This window comes from Alosa sapidissima, chromosome 22, assembly GCF_018492685.1.
Source record: "Alosa sapidissima isolate fAloSap1 chromosome 22, fAloSap1.pri, whole genome shotgun sequence".
Lineage (NCBI taxonomy): Eukaryota > Metazoa > Chordata > Actinopteri > Clupeiformes > Clupeidae > Alosa > Alosa sapidissima.
Genome location: NC_055978.1, coordinates 8,976,602 through 8,999,941, shown reverse-complemented (window position 1 = coordinate 8,999,941; position 23,340 = coordinate 8,976,602). Strand labels below are relative to the sequence as shown.

The window sequence follows — 23,340 nt, the reverse complement described above, 5'->3', positions numbered from 1 at the left end:
GTTTCCTCAGGAGACTAGTCCTTTGGACACTGAACACTCACTGTAGTCTTCTGCCTCATTTAAAGAAAAGCACCGTGAAATCGGCCATGTTGACAGGCCAAGCTAAGAGCAAGCAGTGTATTCTCTTGCCAAACCTTGTCAGTAAACAAACTCAGATGTTTTATTTTTGGCATTTAGTAACATTACCATGGTGAAAGTTTTATGCACACAAAACCTAGCCTACTTTAAATAGTCAGGGAACACATAACTGTCTTTCAAAAGGTTTTTCAAAACAGAAACAGAGACAGAAAGAGATTTGTTTGGAGTGGTCCTTTATTGATGAGGTTTATTTACAGATATGATGGGTCAAGGGTCAAAGTTCAGGTAAGAGGCCAGGTGGTGTCCGTGGGGGGTTCTGGGTCTTCCCATAAAGAACGTCTCCAATCAGCTTCCTTACAGCCTGAGTGTCATTAGGGTCTGTGAACACACACAAACACACACATACACACAATCATGTTTAGTTGGTATATTTATGTAACATATATAATAAACAGAATACATAATGCAAGGCATATCAGTTTAATTAACGTTATGATATTGCACTGCGAGGGTCAGATGTACGTAGATTTGTGAAACGAAGCGTTATCAGCGCCATGGCCAACCCGCAGAAAGCGCACGCTGAGCTTCTTCAGTTTACGTGGTATTTATCAAACCTGCTGTTCATCGGGTAATCAGAACCTTTCTCCGCCCCCTACCGCAATTTGTGAGCGTTCACAACTGAACGACATACTTCAATCACAAGCGCACTAGAATGATGTTAACTGATGATAACATTAAAAGAAATCAAACGTTTAGTGATCATGAAATAATACAATACATGATACAAGAGGTCACCAAGCAGGGAGATAATGAAGATCAGTGGTTCTACTCAAGCTACTTGTGCACGTAGGCTATGGAAGATTGGTCAAATCTAGCAAGTAGGAAAGTTTAAGTGGATGACGTGAAAGTGAAAGTAAGACATTTGAAAGGCCGGCAAAAGTTAAGGCTACTTTTGATATAGTACAAAGACACAAAACTGGTGCTCTGAATAGTGATTCTGTTGTCTTTGAAAGTTTCTCTTATTGATGCATTCAACCTTTAAAAGGATTAACACCTGCTTTTACAAGGCGGAAATATTTCACTGTAAAACAGACGTGCGCTTTCATGGCCAGTTTTCGCACGTACAGGGGAATACCTAATTAGGTGCATTTTATGCTTCTTCTCCCATCTTTTAACACAAAACTTTCCCCTGAAGCGCAAATTGCCATTTTCAGCTCCTGCGACAGGCAGTCTGCGGTTTTACCCAAGTGTGGCCTGTTTGTATACCATGGCATACCACGCCATGTTTTTACGCGCACGTTGTGAAGAAAATGACACAAACACACACACACACACACACACACACACACACACACACACACACACACACACACCTAATACACTGTTATGTCATAGATAGAAACGCAGCTTCACATCGAATCAGCTTCGAGACAGCGACTGCCAATAATACCTTCGACATTGGAACAAAATCAGGCAAAACCAAAGTCTTTATCAGCAAGTCTGGTCCCTTGCCAATCATCTTGAAAATGCCCCTGGGGCAGGTATTATGGGGACACAGAAGTCAAGCCTCTAAGTTAATGAATGGGGAGAGATTCAGAACTCCACATAGAATGGTCCAGCAGACCTAAGAGAGTGCATAGCTGGAATTGTTGTTTAAATCCAACATAAACAGCATAACAACAAGCTACAAAGATGTGTTGGGTTGATTTGATTACTCTGCAAGCACCCTTTGTCGCAGCATGGCTATTGCTATGGTAATAGTAGAAACAAACAAAAACAGAACATTCAGGTAAAGTGAAACATCATTGACCATGTTTACATGCACTTTAGTATCCCAGTTATAAGGCTTATCCCAGTTTTGATCATATTCAGGATATGGTGTTACATGAACACAGAGAAACATGGTTATTAATATCCCTGTATAGATGATGAATGCTAGTATTCCGGTTTCCAATAATAAAGTTCTATTAGCACACCTTATCCTGGTTTTCAATCGCATGTTTGCGTGAGAAACCGGGATAAGGTGTATACATGGAACAGTATCCTGGATTCTTTTGGAGTACTCCATCTAGCATAACCGTGTTACTCAAAACCTAGATAAGGGCTTATGCAGGGTTCTGAAATCGGAATATAATGTTTACATGCGCAAATACAAAACTGGGACACTTCAAAGTCCCGATCATAACCAGTATACTAAAATGCATGTAAACGCAGTCATCGTTTCCAAACAATGTCATTGGCTCTTTATTAGGTTGTGAAGTCCGATGTCATGGGCCCAACAGTTTTTTCGCCAAAAAAAGTTTACTAACGCAGCCAGCTGGTTTTTGCAAACTGTAAACCTTGTCACAATGTCCTCCGCTTTAGTGAGGGTAAAAACAAAATTGTTTAACTTGTTTAATGTTTGTTTAACAGAATAATGACTGTAGTTGTGTAGCCAGATGATATAATCAAGGGTAACATCCAGAAAAATAGGATTTTTTTTGGTTGAGGCAACAAGTGAGTAGTAGGATGACAATTTTCTTAAAGGCTTCTCTGAATTGACGAAAAACTGTTTATTTTACTGTCAATGAAGAAAAATGAGCGGCTCTGAAAGCCGTTGGACCCAGAAAGAGAAGTGTCAGCCCATTATTGAATCATGACTTAATAACCGAATGTGCATTCCAAAGGCATTTCTGGTGGCACAGAAAACAACATTGAACTAATAGTAACTTGGGGGGCAAATAAAAATGAAATAAAAATGCATTAAAGTCGACCTTTTATAGAACATTACGCTAAAGTCTGATTCATTTTCATTTCAAAGTGCTGCGTTGGTTTTGAATGTTTCTTCCAGGCTTGTGCAACATTCCAGAATTCTACTGAAACTGGCTCTTAAATTCCAATTCAATTCTTGAATTTCACTTGCATTTCAATTGAGGTAGCAAACAGGAAGCAGAATTGCAATTCGAATTGTGCACAACCCTGATTTCTACCAGAATCCCTCTAGGACCAGATTGAAAGGGTCTATAACCCAGGGAAGGGCTTCCAGTATCCTCCATCTTTACAGACTCCCCCCATGACTGGCATCTATCTCTATCTCTATCTCTATCTCTATCTCTATCTCTCTCTATCTCTCTCTCTATCTCTCTCTCTATCTCTCTGTCTGTCTGTCTGTCTGTCTGTCTGACACACAGAGCTCTTAATCTTATATCCAGCCCCACACTGATGTACCCCCAGTGTGATGTAACCCCATTTTCATAAATGATCTTATGTGTTAATGTGTGTTATTGTCAACTCTGGATTTGGCAACACTGTACCCAAACAGTCATGCTGATAAAGCAACTTTAGTTTGAATTTGAACATGTAACATGTTACATAACAACACTGATGCCCATAGGCCAGTCGCTGCAGTGGACAGCCTATTGGTCCCAGTGGGATGAGCTGTGTAATGAATCCAGGCTCTATACAGCGCTAGCTGCTACTGCTACGACTGGCAAATCAATACAGCACAGGGACACACAGAGAGAGTGGGGCAAAGAATACACACACATACACACACCACAAGACACACGCGCGCACACACACACACACACACACACAGACGCACACCACAAGACACACGCGCGCACACACACACACACACACACACACACACACACACACACACACACACACACACACACACACACAGACGCCAGGAGAACACACAATCACAGACACACTGTACTTCACCATCCTCACAGTTTGCCACACACACACACACACACACACACACACACACACACACACACACACACGCCACCTGTGTGGGGATCAGTGAGATGAGATGGGCTTTTCTCTGTTACTTCTATGAGAGCTAACTAGGAGTCAACAGAGGAGTTAAGAGGTGTGTTTGTGTGTGTGTGTGTGTGTGTGTGTGTGTGTGTCAGTGTGTGCGTGTGTGTTTGTGTGCGTGTGTGTCTGTCTGTGTGTGCGTGTGTGTCTGTCTGTGTGCGCGTGTGCACGTGTGTGTGCGTGTGTGTTAATTGTGCAGATGGGTGGACCATAGTGAATGTGTGCTGTGTGTGTATGAGTGTGTATTTGTGTTCATACACTATGTTGTTGCATAGTACGTGGGTGTCCTGTCTGTCAGCGTTCAAATGGTTAATGGATGGTGTGTGTGTGTGTGTTTGTTCCTGTCCTCTCATGGTTGAGGGGCAGCTGAAAATGTTGTGTGTGTGTGTGTGTGTGTGTGTGTGTGTGTGTGTGTGTGTGTGTGAGTGTGATTGATCATGGATAATAGATGTGTGTCTTGTCTGTCAGTTTTTCTCATACAGACAGGTAATGGGTGGTGTGAGTGTGTGCGCTAGGTGTGGGTGGGTGTGTGTTTATGCATGTGTGTGTGCATGTGTGTGTGTATGTGAGTGTGTGTTTATGTGTGTTCGGTCATGAAAACAGGGCTTCTGCTGATGATGACGACTGTGTGTGTGGTGTGTGTGTGTGTGTGTGTGTGTGTCTGTGTGTGTGTGTGTGTGGATTGATGGGCATGAGAAGTACACACACACTATGAATAAAACAGGGCACAATAAAGGTCAGAGCACAATGGATCTGAGATTTAATGCCCCAAACATGGAGCTACTTTGGCTGATCAGAGACAGAGAGAGAGAGATCCTCTCTCTCTCTATGTGTGTATGTGTGTGTGTGTGTGTGTGTGTGTGTGTGTGTGTGTGTGTGTGTGTGTGTGTGTGTGTGTGTGTGTGTGTGTGTGTGTAATTCCCCAAACATGGTGCTATTTTGGCTGATCAGAGTGCAGCTTCATTGAATGGAGCTTTTAAACTCGTCACTGGACACTTCCCTCATTTTCTATTCTTTCTTTCTTTTATTCTTCCATCAATCTCTCACACTAATGGTCCCTGACTCTTATTCCACCTGTTCCCTCGTTCCCGTCTCCCTTTCCTCCTCTTCCATCTCTCTTTCTGAAATCCTTGAACATCTCCCTCTTTTCTTGGGGTGTAAGTTAGTTACTGTATTGTGAATATAATTTAAACAGATACAAATTCATGATGAGAAGACAGCATTTAGTAGGCAAATCAGAAAATCTCTCTCTCTTTCTCCCCTGTCTCTCATCCCTCTCTCTCTCTTTCCACTCCCTTTCTTTCTTTCTTTCTTTCTTTATTTCCTCACTCCCTGCTTTTCTAGCCCTGTCTGGCTGCGCTCTAATGAAGGAAGTGTGTGTGTGTGTGTGTGTGTGTGTGTGTGTGTGTGTTCTAATGGAGGAGTTGTCTGTGTGTGTGTGTGTGTGTGTGTGTGTGTGTGTGTGTGTGTGTGTGTGTGTGTGAGAGTGTGTGTGTTCTAATGGAGGAGTTGTGTTGGTAAAGGTACAGCTGGGAGTCTCATGTTGAGACAGATAGAGTCAGCTCAGGGGTTAAATTAACAACACGTCCCACAGGAAACCCATCATTACGGAGTCTTTCTCTGCACGTGGTTGTGTGTGTGTGTGTGTGTGTGTGTGTGTGTGTGTGTGTGTGTGTGTGTGTGTGGGTGTCTGTGGGTGTGTGTGTGTGTGTGTGTGTGTGTGTGTGTGTGTGTGCCTGTTATGCTCATATAACTTGGTTATTCAGCCGTGCATTCATGGTTATGCAAATCAACATACTGAATGTAAAATGGGGAAAACAAAATGGTTCAGAGAATATGTGAATATTATTTTATATGAGACATATTTACATCACTGGCAGTGTGTGTGTGTGTGTGTGTGTGTGTGTCAACATATCTAAATAGATGCTCTCCCCTGGAGTCCAAATGTACAATGGAAACTCAGGTACAGGGGCCATCTGCCACACAACAAGGTACGACACAAACACACACACACACACACAGACACACACACACACACACACAGACACACACAGACACACACACACACCCCCAACCACAACAAGGTGTGACACAAACACAGGAAAACACACACACACACACACACACACACACACACACACACACACACACACACACACACACACACACACACACAGACCCCCAACCTCATCCACACACAAGCTCCAACCACTCCCAGCTTCCCTGCTCACACACAGGGCAGTCACACGCTAAGGCATGAAAAACACACATACGCACACACACGCACGCAAACTCACACAACTTACTCACTACTCTCCATTTCACACAAACACTCACACATACACTCACCCAGCCATCCATCACACACACACACACACACACACACACATTCCCAGCTGCTGCAGCAGATATAAGTACAGTACTGGAGTTTCTCCTCTAAGACTCTGGTTGGCCTCATCCTCACACAAACACACACACACACACACACACACACACACACACACACACACACACACACAGGGACTCACCCACTCCCAGCTGCTGCAGCAGGTCTCTGTATTGGGCTTTCTCCTCCAGGACTCGGGTGAGGCTGGTCGGCTCCATCCTCTCCAGATCCACCCTCCAGTAGATGTAGATCTTATGGTTAAAGCTCACATACACCAGGCATGGGCTGTTCCTGCCCTCCTTACAGGTGTACTGACCTACACACACACACACACGCGCAGACACGCGCGCAGACACACAGACACACACAGACACACACAGACACAGACACACACACACACACACACACACACACACACACACACACACACACACACACACAATCAGCATTAGTCATGACCAGTGGGTGTGTGTAAAGGGGGTATTCATGTAGTGTACGTGGGTGCCTGGACCCATTGTGTCATTTCTCAAAAGGGATGAACTCATTAGCGTGCAATGCAGTTCATTCCACTGTGTACCTGTGGTCTAATTCATAAAGCGTGCACATATCTTTGAGTGAGTGAGTGTGTGTGTGTGTGTGTGCGTCTCCAGTTTTCTCTGCATGCAAGGAGAGTAGAAGCAGTATGAAATGAAGAAATTTTATTTTTTCCTAAGTGGAAAAAGACAGTATACACTGTCATATTCATATAGTTTTACACACACTTGCAATCATTGACACACATATTATGTACACTACCACACTTTCACATACACATGCATGTTCACTCTCGCACACGCCCGCGCACACACACACACACACACACTCTCTCTCTCTCTCCCTCACACACACATATGTGCACACAAACACACATTTCTTAATCCTCTTACTGGAACTAGGCCAATTTTATAATCTCCAGCTGAGGTGCACTGGAGCTTGAATGTGTGTGTGTGTGAGGATGAATGGTAGACAGCGATCCTGAGACACGGAAGGAGAGACCAAGACAAAAAGACTGAGAGGGACAGAGAGGGAGAGAGCGGCCCAGAAACATGGAGAATTGGGAGCAGTTAGGCAGAGATCACATTGACCAGCGGCAGGTTTCCTATTGTTGTCTATGGTTCGGCAGCCGAGTGGTGGCAATGCTGGCGTAACGCTAGCGTTGAACAAGCTGAGCGTTGAACAAGCTGAGCGTTGAACAAGCTGAGCGTTGAACTTGGTTCAATTTTCTAACACGAGCGTATTCAATTGTTAGTTAAGGCAAATCGTTTGTGTTGCCATAGGAACAAGATAGAACTTAGTATGGTCTGAGCGTTGGGTTACGCTTGCCTCTGCCACTGGCCAATGTGATCCCCACCTGTGATGGCCCCAGAGCTGCTTACATTTACATGTTTTCATTTAGCAGGCACTTTTATCCAAAGCGACTTTCGTATGTCAATTATATATAGAACAACTCGGGGTTAAGTGCCTTGCTCAAGGGCAAGACAGTGGAAGCCGGGAATTGAACCCACAACTTTTCAGGCTACTGCATGCTATCCCAGCTCCTTAGCCACTACGCTACTACTGCATGCTATCCCAGCTCCTTAGCCACTACGCTACTACTGCATGCTAGCCCAGCTCCTTAGCCACTACGCTACTACTGCATGCTAGCCCAGCTCCTTAGCCACTACGCTACTACTGCATGCTAGCCCAGCTCCTTAGCCACTACACTACTACTGCATGCTAGCCCAGCTCCTTAGCCACTACACTACTACTGCATGCTAGCCCAGCTACTTAGCCACTACGCTATCACCACCCTGTAGCTGCTATGCTAAAGGGTCAGCACTACAAAACTTATACTTATTCACAGAGGCGGACAGAGTACACAGCTTCATTACTTGAGTAAAAGTACAGATACCGTTTGCTAAATTTTACTCAAGTACAAGTAAAAGTACAACAGTCAGATGTCTACTTAAGTAAAAGTACTGAAGTACTTGTTTTTAAAAGTACTTGAGTATCAAGAGTAGCCTACATTTTCTAAATATTGCATTACTATTGCCACAGTGCTTACAGTACAGATACGTCCTACATGGAGTTATGAAAAATGTTGGAAAACCTTGGAGAATGTAAAAGGAATTGAAAGTAAAATCAAAATACAAAATACTATTTTGTAATTGAAACGCTTGAAGCGAAAACTATCATTAACTTGTTCAGAAAATTAAAATAGTCTGGCGAGGTGGGGCCACAGGTTGGCACATTCCCGGGATGGACCTGCTGCGTCTTCATCCATTGTTTTGTCCATGGTTTCGTCTCTTATCTAAATCTGACCATGGAGTTGACTTTGGCAGAAAGCTGAAGGTGATTGCTGATAGGCTGTCCCAATCAGTGGCGCCTGCACAATCCAATCACGTTTGAGAGGGAAACAACAAATTGAGGGTTTCCGAGATTTTTCTTTTTTCCTTTTTTTTTAGAAGTAGTAACGGGTACTCACGGTTATGGATAGAAATGTAGTGGAGTAAAGAGTACAATATTTGCCTCTCAAATGTACTTGAGTAAAGTCATGAGTACTGCCCAAAAATGATACTCGAGTAAAGTACAGATCCCTCAAAATTGTACTCAAGTACTGTACTCAAGTAAATGTACTCCGTTACTGTCCAGCTCTGCTTATTCATTTGGCTGACGCTTTTATAAAAAGCCACCTAGAGATGTCAGTTTTTAAAAGGGCCAGTGTCCCCCAGAATGACTCGAGTTAAGAGCTTTACACACACACACACACACACACACACACACACACACACACACACACACACACACACGGTCAAAGTTCTCTGGGTGCTGCATGCTAGCCCAGCTACTTACAGGGATGCTACGCCAAGCACATCACTGAAGCATCACGAAACATCTGCTGCAACAACTGATTCCACTATAATCAATGGAACTGGCTACATCAGATGTGATAGTGGTGCATACGCTTGAAAAAAAATAGACCAGTCTTCTAAAACTATAGTTTTAAACTCCATCAACGGAGCACGCCTTACGCACGCACACACACACAGACACACACACACACACACACACACACACAGTGTAGACCAGCTGTTAACCCTGAGGTGCTCTAGCCCCTGCAATTGGTGTGTGTATTTGTTTTGGATAAAAGTTTCAGCTAAATGCAGAAATAAATACATGAGCACATGTACAGTAAATACATTTAGATATTGAGGCAGAACCAAACTCATGGCATGCAGAGAGGAAGAGGACAGAAAATGAAAAGAGATGGACAGACAGAGAGAGAGAGAGAGAGAGAGAGAGAGAGAGAGAGGAGGAGGATGACTGTGGCAGCCAATAAAGGTGTGTGTGTGTGTGTGTGTGTCAAGCAGAGTTGGGGTAGTGAAAGCAACAGAAAGACAGAGAGAGTTATATTCTATGACAGACAGTGGGAAAGATGTAAAACTAAAACCAAAGGCCTTCTGGGATATTTTTTTGTGTGTGTGTGTGTGTGTGTGTGTGTGTGTGTGTGTGTGTGTGTGTGTGTGTGTGTGTGTGTGTGTGTGTGTGTGTGTGTAGCTAAGCAGGTGTGGGCCTGGTTAGTACTTGGATGGGAGACCTCCTTGGAAAATAGGTTGCTGCTGGAAGTGGTGTTGGTGGGTGGTCCGTAGGTGGCACTCTTCCCCTCTGGCCAAAAAGATCAATCCCAATGCCCCAGTGCAGTGATGGGGACACTGTACTGTAGGAGATGCCGTCCTTCAGATGAGACGTTAAACTGAGGTCCTGGCTCACTGTGGTCATTAAAGATCCCATGGCACTTGTTGCAAAGAGTAGGGGATTCCCCGGTGTCCTGGCTAAATTACCAACCTGGCTCATTCAATCTGGCCCCCTATTCATCCCCCACTGTAATTGGCTCATTCACTCCCTCACTCTCCACCTCAAGCTGGTGTGTGGTGAGCGTTCTGGCACATTGGGGTGCTACACATTGGTGGTGGTTAGTGAGGTCCCCCTTTCCATGTGAAGCGCTTTGAGTGTTGAGAAAAGCGCTATATAAATGTAACATGTGTGTGTGTGTGTGTGTGTGTGTGTGTGTGTGTGTGTGTGTGTGTGTGTGTGTATGACAGAGAGAGAAATAGAGAGAGGAGAGGAGGATAGAAAATGAGGGGGCAGGGAGAGAAAGGACATTCACATTCACATTCACATTCACATTCACATTTTGACAAAGAAAGTGCTCAAGGAGCACCACTGCCCTCTAGAGTGCGCAATCTGTATCTGCACTTCGGGTACCATTTTAACAAGCCAGAATTGTAATGCACTGAATCTCTTATTCAGGATCTGGTTGCTTTACTTTACTTTGCAACCTCAGCATACTCTTCCACACAATAATTCAAAATGAACCTCAGACACACACACACACACACACACACACACACACACACACACACACCCTTGATGGCTCAGCTACTGTACTGTCGCGTTTTTGACTGAGAGAAAAAGCTCACCTGCACAAAAGGCATTGACATTTTCATCAAACTGGAAGCGCACGACCGTGCGGTTATGATCAATAATGTAGGTCTGACCGTCCCAGGCGCACGCCACAACCTCCTCACGACCGTCACCCTGGAAACAGATGCCCAGATACCAATCACAATGACAACCGCACAACAGGGTGGGAAGTGACAGAAACAGAAGGACACGGACACGGACACACACACACACACACACAGACACACACACAACATTCATTGTGATGCGTACACACACACACACACACACACACACACACAGCAATTTACAGAAATGTATCTTTTTGACACTCAGACATACATAGCTCAACTATGATGCTGATGATTTATGATTTATCATCTCATAAAAACAGCGAGTCACACTCACACAAACACACACACACTCACCGTGACATCTAATTTCTGCAAGGCAAACAGCTGATGATCCACCTGCACTGACCACAGTAATTTCTCTGTGCTGTCCATTAACTTCAGTGTACCTATAAGATAGATAGATAAACAAACAAACAAACAAACAAACACACAGAGTTTGTTAATTAGCTATTGCCTACTTCTTATTACACATAGCAAATTTCAGCTACCACATCCACACTTCCACATTTTGTCTTAAAGAGGGTTTGGTCAATGCACGCGCACACACACACACACACACACACACACACACACACACACAGACCTCCTAAAAGCAAAATATAAATTAATAAAAATAAAGCAGTGTGCGGTCTTTTTTGGTTTGGGGATGAAAGGAAAGCTGATTGGCCGATAATTTTTATTTATTTAATTATTTATTTTGGAACATTGGAAGTGATTTAATTAAGGCCAGCACATCTCAGATCAAAGTGTGCTTTTCTCACACACACACACACACACTTTAGAGCATTTTTTGCAGTCCCAAGGTCCCTACTGCAATTAGAATTCCTCTCCAAGTCTGTTGTGCCCACACCCCCCCACACACACACTTCCACGGATAGATAAAGAGAGAGTGAGGGGGGGGGGTACAGAGTTCACATTCATTAAGAGGCATTTCTCTCCTACTCCCTTTACAAATGCTCCGTAGGAGGAAGCACATTCACTTTACATGCATGAATATGATGCTTGTTACAGCGCCGACATGCTTAAGTATCCTCTCTCTCTCGCCGTCTCTCGCTCTCTTACACACACACACACACACACACACACACACACACACACACACACACACACACACAAAAGGATTCCTCATTGGAATTGTTAATATTGAGAGGGAGATGAGACATTAGGGTAAATAAAGGGCTCTACTTGACTAAGTTCAGCTGCCATGGCTGTTAATTGGACAAGATGATGCCGAGAATAATGCACTATTCTACTCTAGACACACACACACACACACACACACACACACACACACACACACGCACACACACACACACACACACAACTTGCAAAGAGAGCAAACAGTCCAGTTGTTATATGTGGGCTACTGTCACATTCAGGTCACATTCAGGTAGGCAGGATGTGCAGCCAAGCCCAGAGCGGTAGATTGGCATGACTCAGCAGAGATTCTCATCAGGCCTGAACTCTGAGTGGAGCTCATCATATTAAAAAGTGCCGAGTCACATGGATGTACGAGTCAGGAGAGGAGGGAAAAGTCACACACACAGGGACATGAGAAACGCACACAGAAACGCACATATGCTACTAGATGAAACCAATAACCGATCATTCTGCCAACTTATAGTCCTTCTGAAGTGCACGCAACACACGCACGCACGCACAAACACATACGTACGTATACACACACACACACGGACACACGCGTACAGGACATCATGACCACCAGGTACTATGAAACTACAGCGGCTGCTGGTGCCACTACTCACCATCTAAAGTGCAGAGGGCGAAGAGGCCACACTTGGAGGAGTCATCCTTGGAGCCTGCAACAACAAAAAACAAACACAGAAATCATCAGAAACCACAGAAATCATCATGAGATCTCAACAACACTTTTCATAAGTCATAAAATGTGTTAACGCCCTCAAGAGTCTAACCCATGAAACAACTTTAATGAACACATCAGGATATCCATTATGCTAATAACAATAACAATATTGATATTAATAATCATAATAATTAGTCACTCAAACACGCTAAGTACATGAGAACATTGCAATCCTATCTGCACTGTCTGTATTCCTATTCCTGTAGATCAGTGGTCTCAAACTCCCGACACACACACACACACACACACACACACACACACACACACACTGCACTGTCTGTATTCCTGTAGGTCAGTGGTCGCAAACTCCCCACACACACACACACACACTGCACTGTCTGTATTCCTGTAGGTCAGTGGTCTCAAACACACACACACACACACACACCTGTCTGTATTCCTGTAGGTCAGTGGTCTCAAACTCTCACTCACTCACACACACACACACACACACACACACACACACAGACACACACAGCACTGTCTGTATTCCTGTAGGTCAGTGGTCCCAAACTCTCACACACATTGAATAATGTACTCTCATACACACATTGAATAAAAAAAGACACTGAATCAAAATGAATTTGATGCTACACTGATATTTACGGAGAATAGGACGTCTGACATTTCCAGTGCACGGACATAATTTGACCGACCGGGTTGACACTTCACTGAGAAATCGGGGGTTTGGCGTGAGTGTGTGTGAAGACAATAAAATGAGTGAGTCTCACGGCCAATGTGTGAGAGTTGGCAGCCCTGTGGCCCATGTAGCCCATGTAGCCATATAGCCCCCACTTCCCCTTTTAAACACAAATTATGACTATCAACTGGTCATCTGCCATCATAACCACACACATGAAGTGGAAAAAAATAGGCGTCCATTTTATTCTCTAGCTTGGTCGCGGTTGGTTGTGCTAAAAGGCAATAACCCCTTAAATTATGACTCCTGGCAAGTTTTGTGCAAATAAATGACAGATTGAGACTTCATCAACACATTTAAGGCATCTTGCTGTGAAAAAAGATGACAATTACAAAGCATGATTATCACACATAGACACTTTTAGATATCAGGGTGAATAATATAACCTATGTTATATGATTGTGGGGCCCTATTAAGACAATATAACCTGTGTTATTTGACTGAGGGTACGGTGTTCATTTTAGGACATCCTCAGACTCAGGTGTCAGACTCAGAAAAACATCGGTCATCTTCAGACAAAACAGCCTCAGCGTCAGAAAAACTTCTGTCATCTTCAGACAAAACTGCCTCAGCGTCAGAAAAACCAGACTCAGGTGTCAGACTCAGAAAAACATCTGTCATCTTCAGACAAAACTGCCTCAGCGTAAGAAAAACCTCTGTCATCCTCAGATAAAACTGCTTCAAACCAAACTGCCTCAGAAAAAGTGGAGTCAGGTCTCAGAAAAAACGCTGTCAGAAAAAGTGGAGTCAGGTCTCAGAAAATCACGTCTCAGAAAAAACGCTGTCAGAAAAAACAGAGTCAGACGAAAAAGTCTCAAATGAAAAGTTATTGTGGGGACAGAAGAAGACGACGGATACAGAACGGTGAGTTTAATATTATGCTTAATACGTTATTCTGTCACTGGCAGGGTAGGAATTTCACGACGGCCGTGGTAGCCCCTTGCGTTGGCCGTGAAGCCCCTTTGAAAATCATAGGTTTACAGGCCACGGTGGCCTTGGTGCCCCCTTCTTTCAATATTCTGCTTTGTGTCCTACTAATAGCGATTTTTATTTAGCCTGCGGCCTGTCAAAATAATCTTAGCATTCACAGCGCAAATTAATTTAGTCTTTTACGCAGTGGAGAAAGTGACATCGCAAGAAAGTGCGTCCAAATTCACCCATTGTTCTCAGTTGAACTACTCGCGAAGTAGCCTATTCATCACACAGACATCACAAGTGATGTCACATGAAAGAGCTTTTTCTCAGCTTTTAAACGATGTTAGGCCGATAATTGCTGTGTTGAACGGTTCGCGAGAAAGGTAAATAATATAATTCAATTTAATCATACATTCTACTGAAGGTTTTGCGTCCATGATCTCCCTACCCATTCATCTCGGTGGAATACTTTACGAACCCTTCTTTTAACACATGACAAACCACATACTGTATCAGCAGACCTTACCGAACATAAAGGTGTAAAGCAGTCCCCTGTACAGTTAGCCGTTCCAGAGTAATCCAGTTTTGAATTTGCAGTAAATTTCGACATGCATTGATGTCTCCAAATTTGGGCTTTAAGTTTTACAATGTGTTTAAATTGTTCCACATGATTTCATAACGGGCCAAATACAAAATAAATGTTACAAATATCGCCTAGATATTGGTAAATCAGAGGACAGCTGACTAAGAGTTTGTGAAAGTAGCCTGATCACAAAGACCTGATTTTCTGAGACCTGACTCCACTTTTTCTGACAGCGTTTTTTCTGAGACCTGACTCCTTAGAGATGTTTTTCTGAGGCAGTTTGGTTTGAAGCAGTTTTATCTGAGGATGACAGAGGTTTTTCTTACGCTGAGGCAGTTTTGTCTGAAGATGACAGAAGTTTTTCTGAAGCTGAGGCAGTTTTGTCTGAAAATGACAGATGTTTTTCTGAGTCTGACACCTGAGTCTGGTTTTTCTGACGCTGATGCAGTTTTGTCTGAAGATGACAGAGGTTTTTCTGACGCTGAGGCAGTTTTGTCTGAAGATGACCGATGTTTTTCTGAGTCTGAGGATGTCCTAAAATGAACACCGTATGAGGGGCCCTATTCCGATATCAGGGCTGGAGAACATAGTAGTGACTTCACACAGAGGCTTGGGCTTCAGGGATCCCTGAACACCTGGGCCCCTGGGCCAGTCAGGCCTGTTCAGTAATCCATCCCTGCTCATTAGTTTGCCTGTTTAGAACTACTGAACCATTTTGGAAATTCTGGTGTGTGATATTCCACATTCTATGTAGTTTTATTTGAGTTTTATTGGTAAATGTTTGGGATGATAAAACTGATGTACAAAGTGATTCCATGCCTCCTTGAAAAAAGTATTGGGATGACAAAATACCAAAATACAGTAGTTGTTTTTATACATTATGACTACAGTGTTTTGTAGTTTATGTTGATACATTTAAAAATACGTTATTTGTATTTTATTTTAAAATAGGCTACATCCTGATGTATTTTTGCCCATTCCTTTATGTACTGAAACACATAAACAAAATGCAATCAAGTAATCTTCGACAATGTAATAATCTGATTACATATATTTTTTTCATGTAATCTGGTCTGATTATAGTTACTTATTTTTTTGTAATCTGATCATGTAATCCAGATTACTTGTAATCAGTTACAACCCAAACCTGTCTGTCACTCATTAGTTTCTCCAGTTGTCATGTCATGCCCGTGCTGCACATTATTTTTACAGACAACGTAACTGCAGCAAACCCACCCAGTTGCCCATTCTCACTCTGTGTGTAGTGTTTTCACATAGGAAATGAGATGGAACACAGCAACGCAGCAGTTACCAAGGTAACAGAAACAAAAGAATAGAATAGCTAACATGACAGCCTCTGTCCAAACGTACTGACATGTGCTGCATGTCACTGATAGTATTGATCTCTGTTGAGCTGGTATTGATGAATACATAATATGTAAGTGTGTGTGTGTGTGTGTGTGTGTGTGTGTGTGTGTGTGTGTGTGTGTGTGTGTGTGTGTGTGTTTGTGTATCAGTGAGTGAGCGAGTGAAAGTTTGCATCTGTGTGTGTGTGTGTGTAAATGTGAGTGAGTGTGTGTGTATATCAGTGAGTGAGCGAGTGAAAGTTTGCATCTGTCTGTGTGTGTGTGTGTGTGTGTGTGTGTGTGTGTGTGTGTGTGTGTGTACACATGTTCTCACCTCTGCGTATGCTCCCTATCAAGTGTGTGGAGACGTTCTTGTTGTGGATGCGGCCCGTAGTCAGGTGAAGAATAACATCCCTGGAGGGGTTCTCTCTGCCAGGACACACAGGTAGCTCAATCAACACACACATGGTAGAATCAACACAAACATGGTTAAATTAAAAAAGAGATTGACATGGACATATGGACGAGGTTAGAGAGGTCAGCATATCCAGTCTGGCAGCTTGTGTCATAGTGTGTGTGCGTGTGGGAATATAGTGTGTGTGGGTATATTGTGTGTGTGTGTGTGTGTGTGTGTGTGTGTGTGTGTGTGTGTTCCTCTCCTCACCCTGTAGGGGGTGCTGTAGTCTCCTCCTCCCCGGTCCCTGGCGCCCCCTCCTGGGTCCAGGAGCACAGCAGTATGGCGTAGCCACAGCCTGGCTGGGAGACCATCAGCTCAGGCAGGCCCTCTGGACCAGGAGTCACCGACAGACTGTCCACCTGTCAGGGAGAATGGACCGAAAATGGACCGAAAACTACGAATTTCACCTGAGAGGCCAGACGTTTACTTAGGTACCATTTAAATAGCTGACACTTTTATCCAAAGTTACTAACTGTAAGGCAAGGATCACATCAGCCAGCGGCAAGTGGCAGCAGCAAATGTAATGCAACGCTCAGACCATAATAAGTTTTATCTCGTTCCTAAGAAACACAAACGGTTTGTCAATTGAATACTATCACGTTGCATTTTGCGCGTTGCGCTCAGCTTGTTCAACGCTAGCGTTACGCCAGCGTTGAGAGAACAATAGGAAACCTGCCGCTTGCCGCTGGCTAATGTGATTCCTGCCTAAGGGACAGTCTCCCCTAAGTGCCTTTCTCAAGGAATCAATGGACGGAGTCAGGATTCGAACCCATAACCTTTGTTGACTAGTGCATGCTAGCCAAGTTCCTTAGCCACTACGACTACACTACCACCATACTGTTATATATTAGGGCAGACTTTCTGGGCTTTGGTTCACTGAGAAGCTATTCTCATATCAACCAAACAAAATATGTCAGCAAGACAACAGTGAAGAAACATACAAGGGCTGAACGAACAGTGTCAACCTGTCAACAAGTCAAGAGTTCAGGCTGTGATGGGAGACATTTATGGGGAGGCCCTAATGAAATATGGACAGGGGTATAAGTATAAGTAAGTATATATACTCTTTTGATCCCGTGAGGGAAATTTGGTCTCTGCATTTATCCCAATCCGTGAATTAGTGAAACACACCCAGCACACAGTGTACACACAGTGAGGTGAAGCACACACTAATCCCGACGCAGTGAGCTGCCTGCTACAGGGGTGCTCGGGGAGCAGTGAGGGGTTAGGTGCCTTGCTCAAGGGCACTTCAGCTGGTCCTACTGGTCGGGGTTCGAACCGGCAACCCTCTGGTTATAAGTCCGAAGCGCTAACCAGTAGGGCACGGCTGCCCAGAAACCACTGCTGAGCCTTCTGGAGGAGCCTGCTTGATAACCCCAGTGAAATGCTCTCGAAGGCTGCAATCAGAGAGGGTTAAAGCGGAGCGAGAGGCGCAAACGTTCGACAATTTCCGCATTCGATTATTGCAAGGGGGAGGGGGGGAAATCCCCCTTTATGCAGACCAGAGTAAACCCTCGCTGCACTAATGTCAATGGAGACTTGTGGAATTTTACCAATAAATTGGTCATTATGTCTTTCTGGATTTGTTGAGGGTTTTTTCGAACATTTTGTCATAATCTGTAAGTGTTTGGGATTATTTCAAGCCTAAAAGTGTAATTTTTTAGTGTTCGGATTTGTAATAAAATAACTTAATATCAGACCATGCTGCTGCCAGTTACTGTCCAGTTGTTAGCATGCTAGCTAGCCTCTTAGCTAAGGTAACATTTTAAATGGAGAAGTGTAATTTCTTTGAAATGACAACTAGCTGAATAACATTACTGACATTAGTTAAAGTGGATAGTTTATACTCAAGCGAATTTGGAACAGTAGCTCTATATTAAGTTTAAGCGAAGTCCTTCAACTACTAGTCACTTGTTAGCGCATATCTGTATTGCCATAGCTACTCCCATCCACTTGTATGGCGTTTTAAGCTAGCGTTAGCTAGCTAGCTAGCTCGGTACACATGACTAATTCAATTATTTATATCATGTCCTAAAGAATGATTCATTGGTATCATACATGATTATAGACAATGATACTGTGAACACAATTATGTTTATCTGTTCTTATTGCTTATTAAGAGTGAAAGTTTATTTAGTGACGTAGGTGACACTCCCACTTATGCAGACCGGAACTGTCCCGTTTTGCTCCCATAGTAACGAATTACGTTGCTCTATCTTGCTAGTAATCAAGGATCTTTGCTGCAATGTTGGTGATGTTTTTTAGTACACAAAAGGTTTTGTTTTGTTGGTGATTTTGTTTTTGCTTATTGATTGGCCTCTGGGGGAAATCCCCTACCTATAGAACTAGGAAATTACTGCAATTTCCCGACTATAAACATATAATTTTGCTAAATTTCTTCAGCTCTGAGGTTAATACACAGCTCTGGAAACATTTTTCTGATGTCATCCTACAGTTGCTGAGTGACATTCGAATGAGTTGACCGTAATTATTCAAAAGTACAGTTGTCTCTTCATTTTGAATATGACTGTCAACTCATTCGAATACCACTCAGCACCGTAGGATGACATCAGAGGATGTCTGAGCCGTGGTCTCAATTATTTCTAGAGCTATGTGCATATCTGAAATGTCCCCAAGGGGTGCTCGCGTGGTGCTGCTACCTGTCCCTCCAGAAGCCACTTCTTGAGGAGTACCAGCTGGCCAGAGCTCAGGTCTGAGGAATCGGACGGCTCTTCCCAGCGGAACGCTCGGACCACGCGGTCAGTGTAGCCCACCACCAGCTCACAGCGACCATCTCCATCTGATACACACACACACACACACACACACACACACACACACACACACACACACACACACACACACACACAGCAGCTGTGTCTACTGAGTGGGCTAAGCACTAACAGATTGGAACACTGAAACTTTATGAAGTTGAATGCATACACACACAATCAATTGCTATAAGGCTATAATCTGTATGAATTCTCCACCCACCCTAAGGCACTTTAATACCTATATATCTGACATATAAAGAATGATGCCAAGTGAAATTTGACACACACACACCCTTGCTATTGGTTCCCTCACTTTTGCTAAACCACACACACATAGACGCAAATAGTAGGAGGCTATATGTACTCTCCACCGTCTATAAAGTACTGTAGGTAGGCTACATCTGCTATGTAAATACAATACCAACTCAAACTTGACAGACTGACAGACAGACAGACAGACAGACACACAGACACACACACGTTTGGGCCCCCACCGTCGACTTCAAGGCAGCGCTGCCTGGAAGGCGCTAGGGTCAGGGAAGGCAACGCTGCCTTGAAGTCAACGCTGGGGGCCCAAAACACCATCAAGTCACATACACACACACAGACACACACCGATGTCGCTGATGAGGATGACTTTGGTGTTGGCGGGGATGTGCTGGGTGAAGCAGGGCTTGTGCTCATCCCAGAAGAGTGCTTCGTGCTGGCTGGCGGAGTCACTCCCCTTCCCCCCCACCGCCGTCAGGTCAAAGGCATGGAACCAGCCCTCCGCCCCCACAGCAACCACAAAGTTCTAAGGGGGGTGGGTGAGTAGAAAGAGAGAGAGAGAGGAAGTGAGGGAGAGAGGGAGGGAACGAGAAAGGGGGAGTAGAGAGGGGGGGGGTGAGGAGGACGGGAGGAGTGAGGGGGAGAGAGAGGGAGAGAGAGAGAGAGTGAGGGAGGGAGGGAGAGAGAGTAAGTGAGGGAGAGAGAGGAAGTGAGGGAGAGGAGAAGAGGGGTGAAAAAATAGGAAGAGAATGTGACGTGGGGCCCCAGCTGTGGCGCAACTGGCTGGGGCACCTGCACCGTACGCCGGCGACCCGGGTTCGATTCCCGCCCCGTGGTCCTTTCCAGATCCCACCCCGACTCTCTCTCTCCCACTCACTTCCTGTCATTCTCCACTGTCCTATCAAATTAAAGGCATAAAAAGCCCCCAAAAAAAAAAAAAAAAAAGAATGTGACATGGGTAAGAGATGGCAAGATAAAATCAAATAAAGTGAATAGTTTAGTGAATTCAGTTCCAGTTGGTGTTGAAGAGAGGGAGATTGTGCTGTGTGAATATGTATGCTTCCCCAACTTGCAGGAATGTAAGTCAAACACATGACATTTACACCTAACACCAAAACTGAGATTTGAAAAGAATTATATTTCCGTCTCCAATTCATTCATTTATCTATCTGACAGTACACCAATTCTAGATACTCACTTTGCCTTTATTGCAGATGTCTCCTACTCCCACACACGTTAACTGTGGAGGAAGAAATGTTGTTCATCATATATATATATATATATTATATATATATATATATATTATCATATATATATATATATTCATGTGTGTGTGTATAGATAGATAGATAGACAGGCTATTCTTCAGCTTATACTTCAACTGACCATGCCCACGCACGACCGCGTTACCCAGGGTTTGGAGTCATCATTTTTGTACACAAATAGCTTCCCACTGGTGTCGCCCACCACGAGTTCATTCAGCTACAGGGATAAAAAAAAAAGGCACAAGAGAGAGGGGTAAGCATTTGAGTCTACCGAAGAATTGTTGTTTATCCTTGGCAAAGCCGAGTAGACCGTCAGTAGCCTAGGTGAGGTGACAGTCATGTTACTCCTGAAATAGCACTCTGCATTATCACTTAAGTGTCGATGCTGAATCATACAGCGTGAAGTGTCCTTCAGAAAAGTAGTGCAGGGTGTAGGCTAGAGCCCAATCTTGTGTTCATGAAGAGTAGCCTATGTTGCACTAAAATCACCAATACATATGTGAATAAATATATAAGGATGACATTTTAACCTATTTGGGGTGAGTTCAAATGTTGACATAGGCTACAGAAGTGATCAATGTGGTTCAACAAATAGGCTTAACATAAGACTGTTTTATTCCAGACAACAATTCAAGGAACTCAATGGCCCCTCAGTGACCAATATATCGTTTACCGAGTCGTTGTCGGCGTCTCCGAGGCATATTGCATGAGGAAACAGAGATCCTGTGAAGTCCAAACTAACCCGCTGAACATAACTCAAGGATCGCATTATTATGCGAAGAGCTGTTGTTGCTGGTGCTGCTGGTCTGCTGGTGGTGGTGGGGGTTTGTTAGGCACTGACTGATCAGCTGATGATAGTCAATACTATAGCCAGTTTTCTTCAACACAGATCTAACGTTACAGCGATATTTACGTTCGTGTGCATCATGGACAACTTCGCACGTTACCTTAAAAAAACAATGTCTATTCACATGACACACATGCTAATCTAGTCAAAATGTAAATACGCTGCGTGTGCCCACAAGAGTTACAGTACGTGACATTTAAATGTCTACCATTCGTCAGTGTTTCAAAGTAAATGCCCAACATTGGTTACCAAACAAAGCAGCGCATAATTTATTATATATATATATATTTGTTTTTATTTTGACGATTTCCACCCTCATTTCCGTTTGTGTGTGCTTGGCGTCGTTGTAGTCACGCACCATTGTACTTCCTTTGTGGTGTTTGAGACGGGCCGTAGCCCTATGTCGCCCTCTGTGAACTTGGAGGGGTACTACGTTCTTCAGATGATGGATGCTTTACTAAAGCCATAGTCCGATTAAAGGTCACATTCACTGAGAAACCATTTAATACTTGTTACTTTCGAAATACTATAGCTCACTCCAAGTTGCATATGCATGCTGCACGTGAAAATTATCTTCTACCCCCATTGCTCGCATTAGCCAATGAAAGAAAATACACGGAAAAACAAGCGAATCAGAAAGAGCCCTTCCCAATGACACCGAAGGGAAACTGACTATTCATGGCCTCGCCCACCTTGGCTTGTGACCGCCTACAGGAAGACTGGAAGATTTTGCGGCTAGGGGATTGTCTCTCTGCAGCTAGTAGGAGCTAACAGCAAGTTGCCAACATGGCGGGAAAAAAAATCGTGCCTGTTTTATTTATGGCAATAACACATCAATGTTGCATGTCTTGCCTTAGAAACATGAGTTGAGGAAGAAATGGTTCGGATTTATCGTTGGAACACCACCACCGAAGTAGTGCAACATTAGTTCTGTGTTCCAATCATCTATCCTATGTGTGGCAAATTAGATGAAACGGAAGTATTTGTATGAAAGAAAACGGAATGTGGCTATAGGTCTTTATTTTACAGACAGCAACGTATTACACCATTGAGGGAGAGTGTACGTCCTCAGAAAAGTCTGTAGTCTACAAAAACACTCCTGTTTGTAGTTTTTTTCTATTTTTTTCTGGATTTATTAATTAAATATCCCAAATCATGAAGAGACATGGTAGACCACACTCCTTTATTTATTTACCCCCCCCCCCTTTTTTTTTTTTTACAACCGGCCATTGATCAGGCTATAATGAATATGGCAAATGATCATAATGCAGTGAACACACAATTCATTTCTCTGATATTTTCTCAAAAGTCTTGCCACAGCTTAAATAGGCTAAATTGGATAGATAGCAAAAAAGAAAGAAAGAAAGAAAGAAAGAAAACTTTAATGACAGATGACGGGAAGTGACTGTAA

The 23,340-nt window shown here is 43.6% G+C and overlaps 1 protein-coding gene across 1 annotated transcript; it reads right to left on the bottom strand.

Moving 5' to 3' along the window:
* Window positions 1–294: 294 nt before the first annotated feature.
* On the bottom strand, window positions 295–22,148 carry itfg2 (integrin alpha FG-GAP repeat containing 2). The gene is made up of 12 exons (XM_042078549.1): window positions 21,756–22,148; window positions 21,204–21,299; window positions 21,016–21,057; window positions 20,166–20,343; window positions 19,437–19,576; window positions 16,984–17,135; window positions 16,654–16,748; window positions 12,657–12,710; window positions 11,185–11,276; window positions 10,774–10,891; window positions 6,417–6,590; window positions 295–456 (listed from the first exon to the last, which is right to left on the bottom strand). Exons 1-12 carry the CDS (start codon window positions 21,849–21,851, stop codon window positions 353–355), a joined length of 1,341 nt encoding a protein of 446 aa, XP_041934483.1. The 5' UTR covers window positions 21,852–22,148; the 3' UTR covers window positions 295–352.
* Window positions 22,149–23,340: the final 1,192 nt, after the last annotated feature.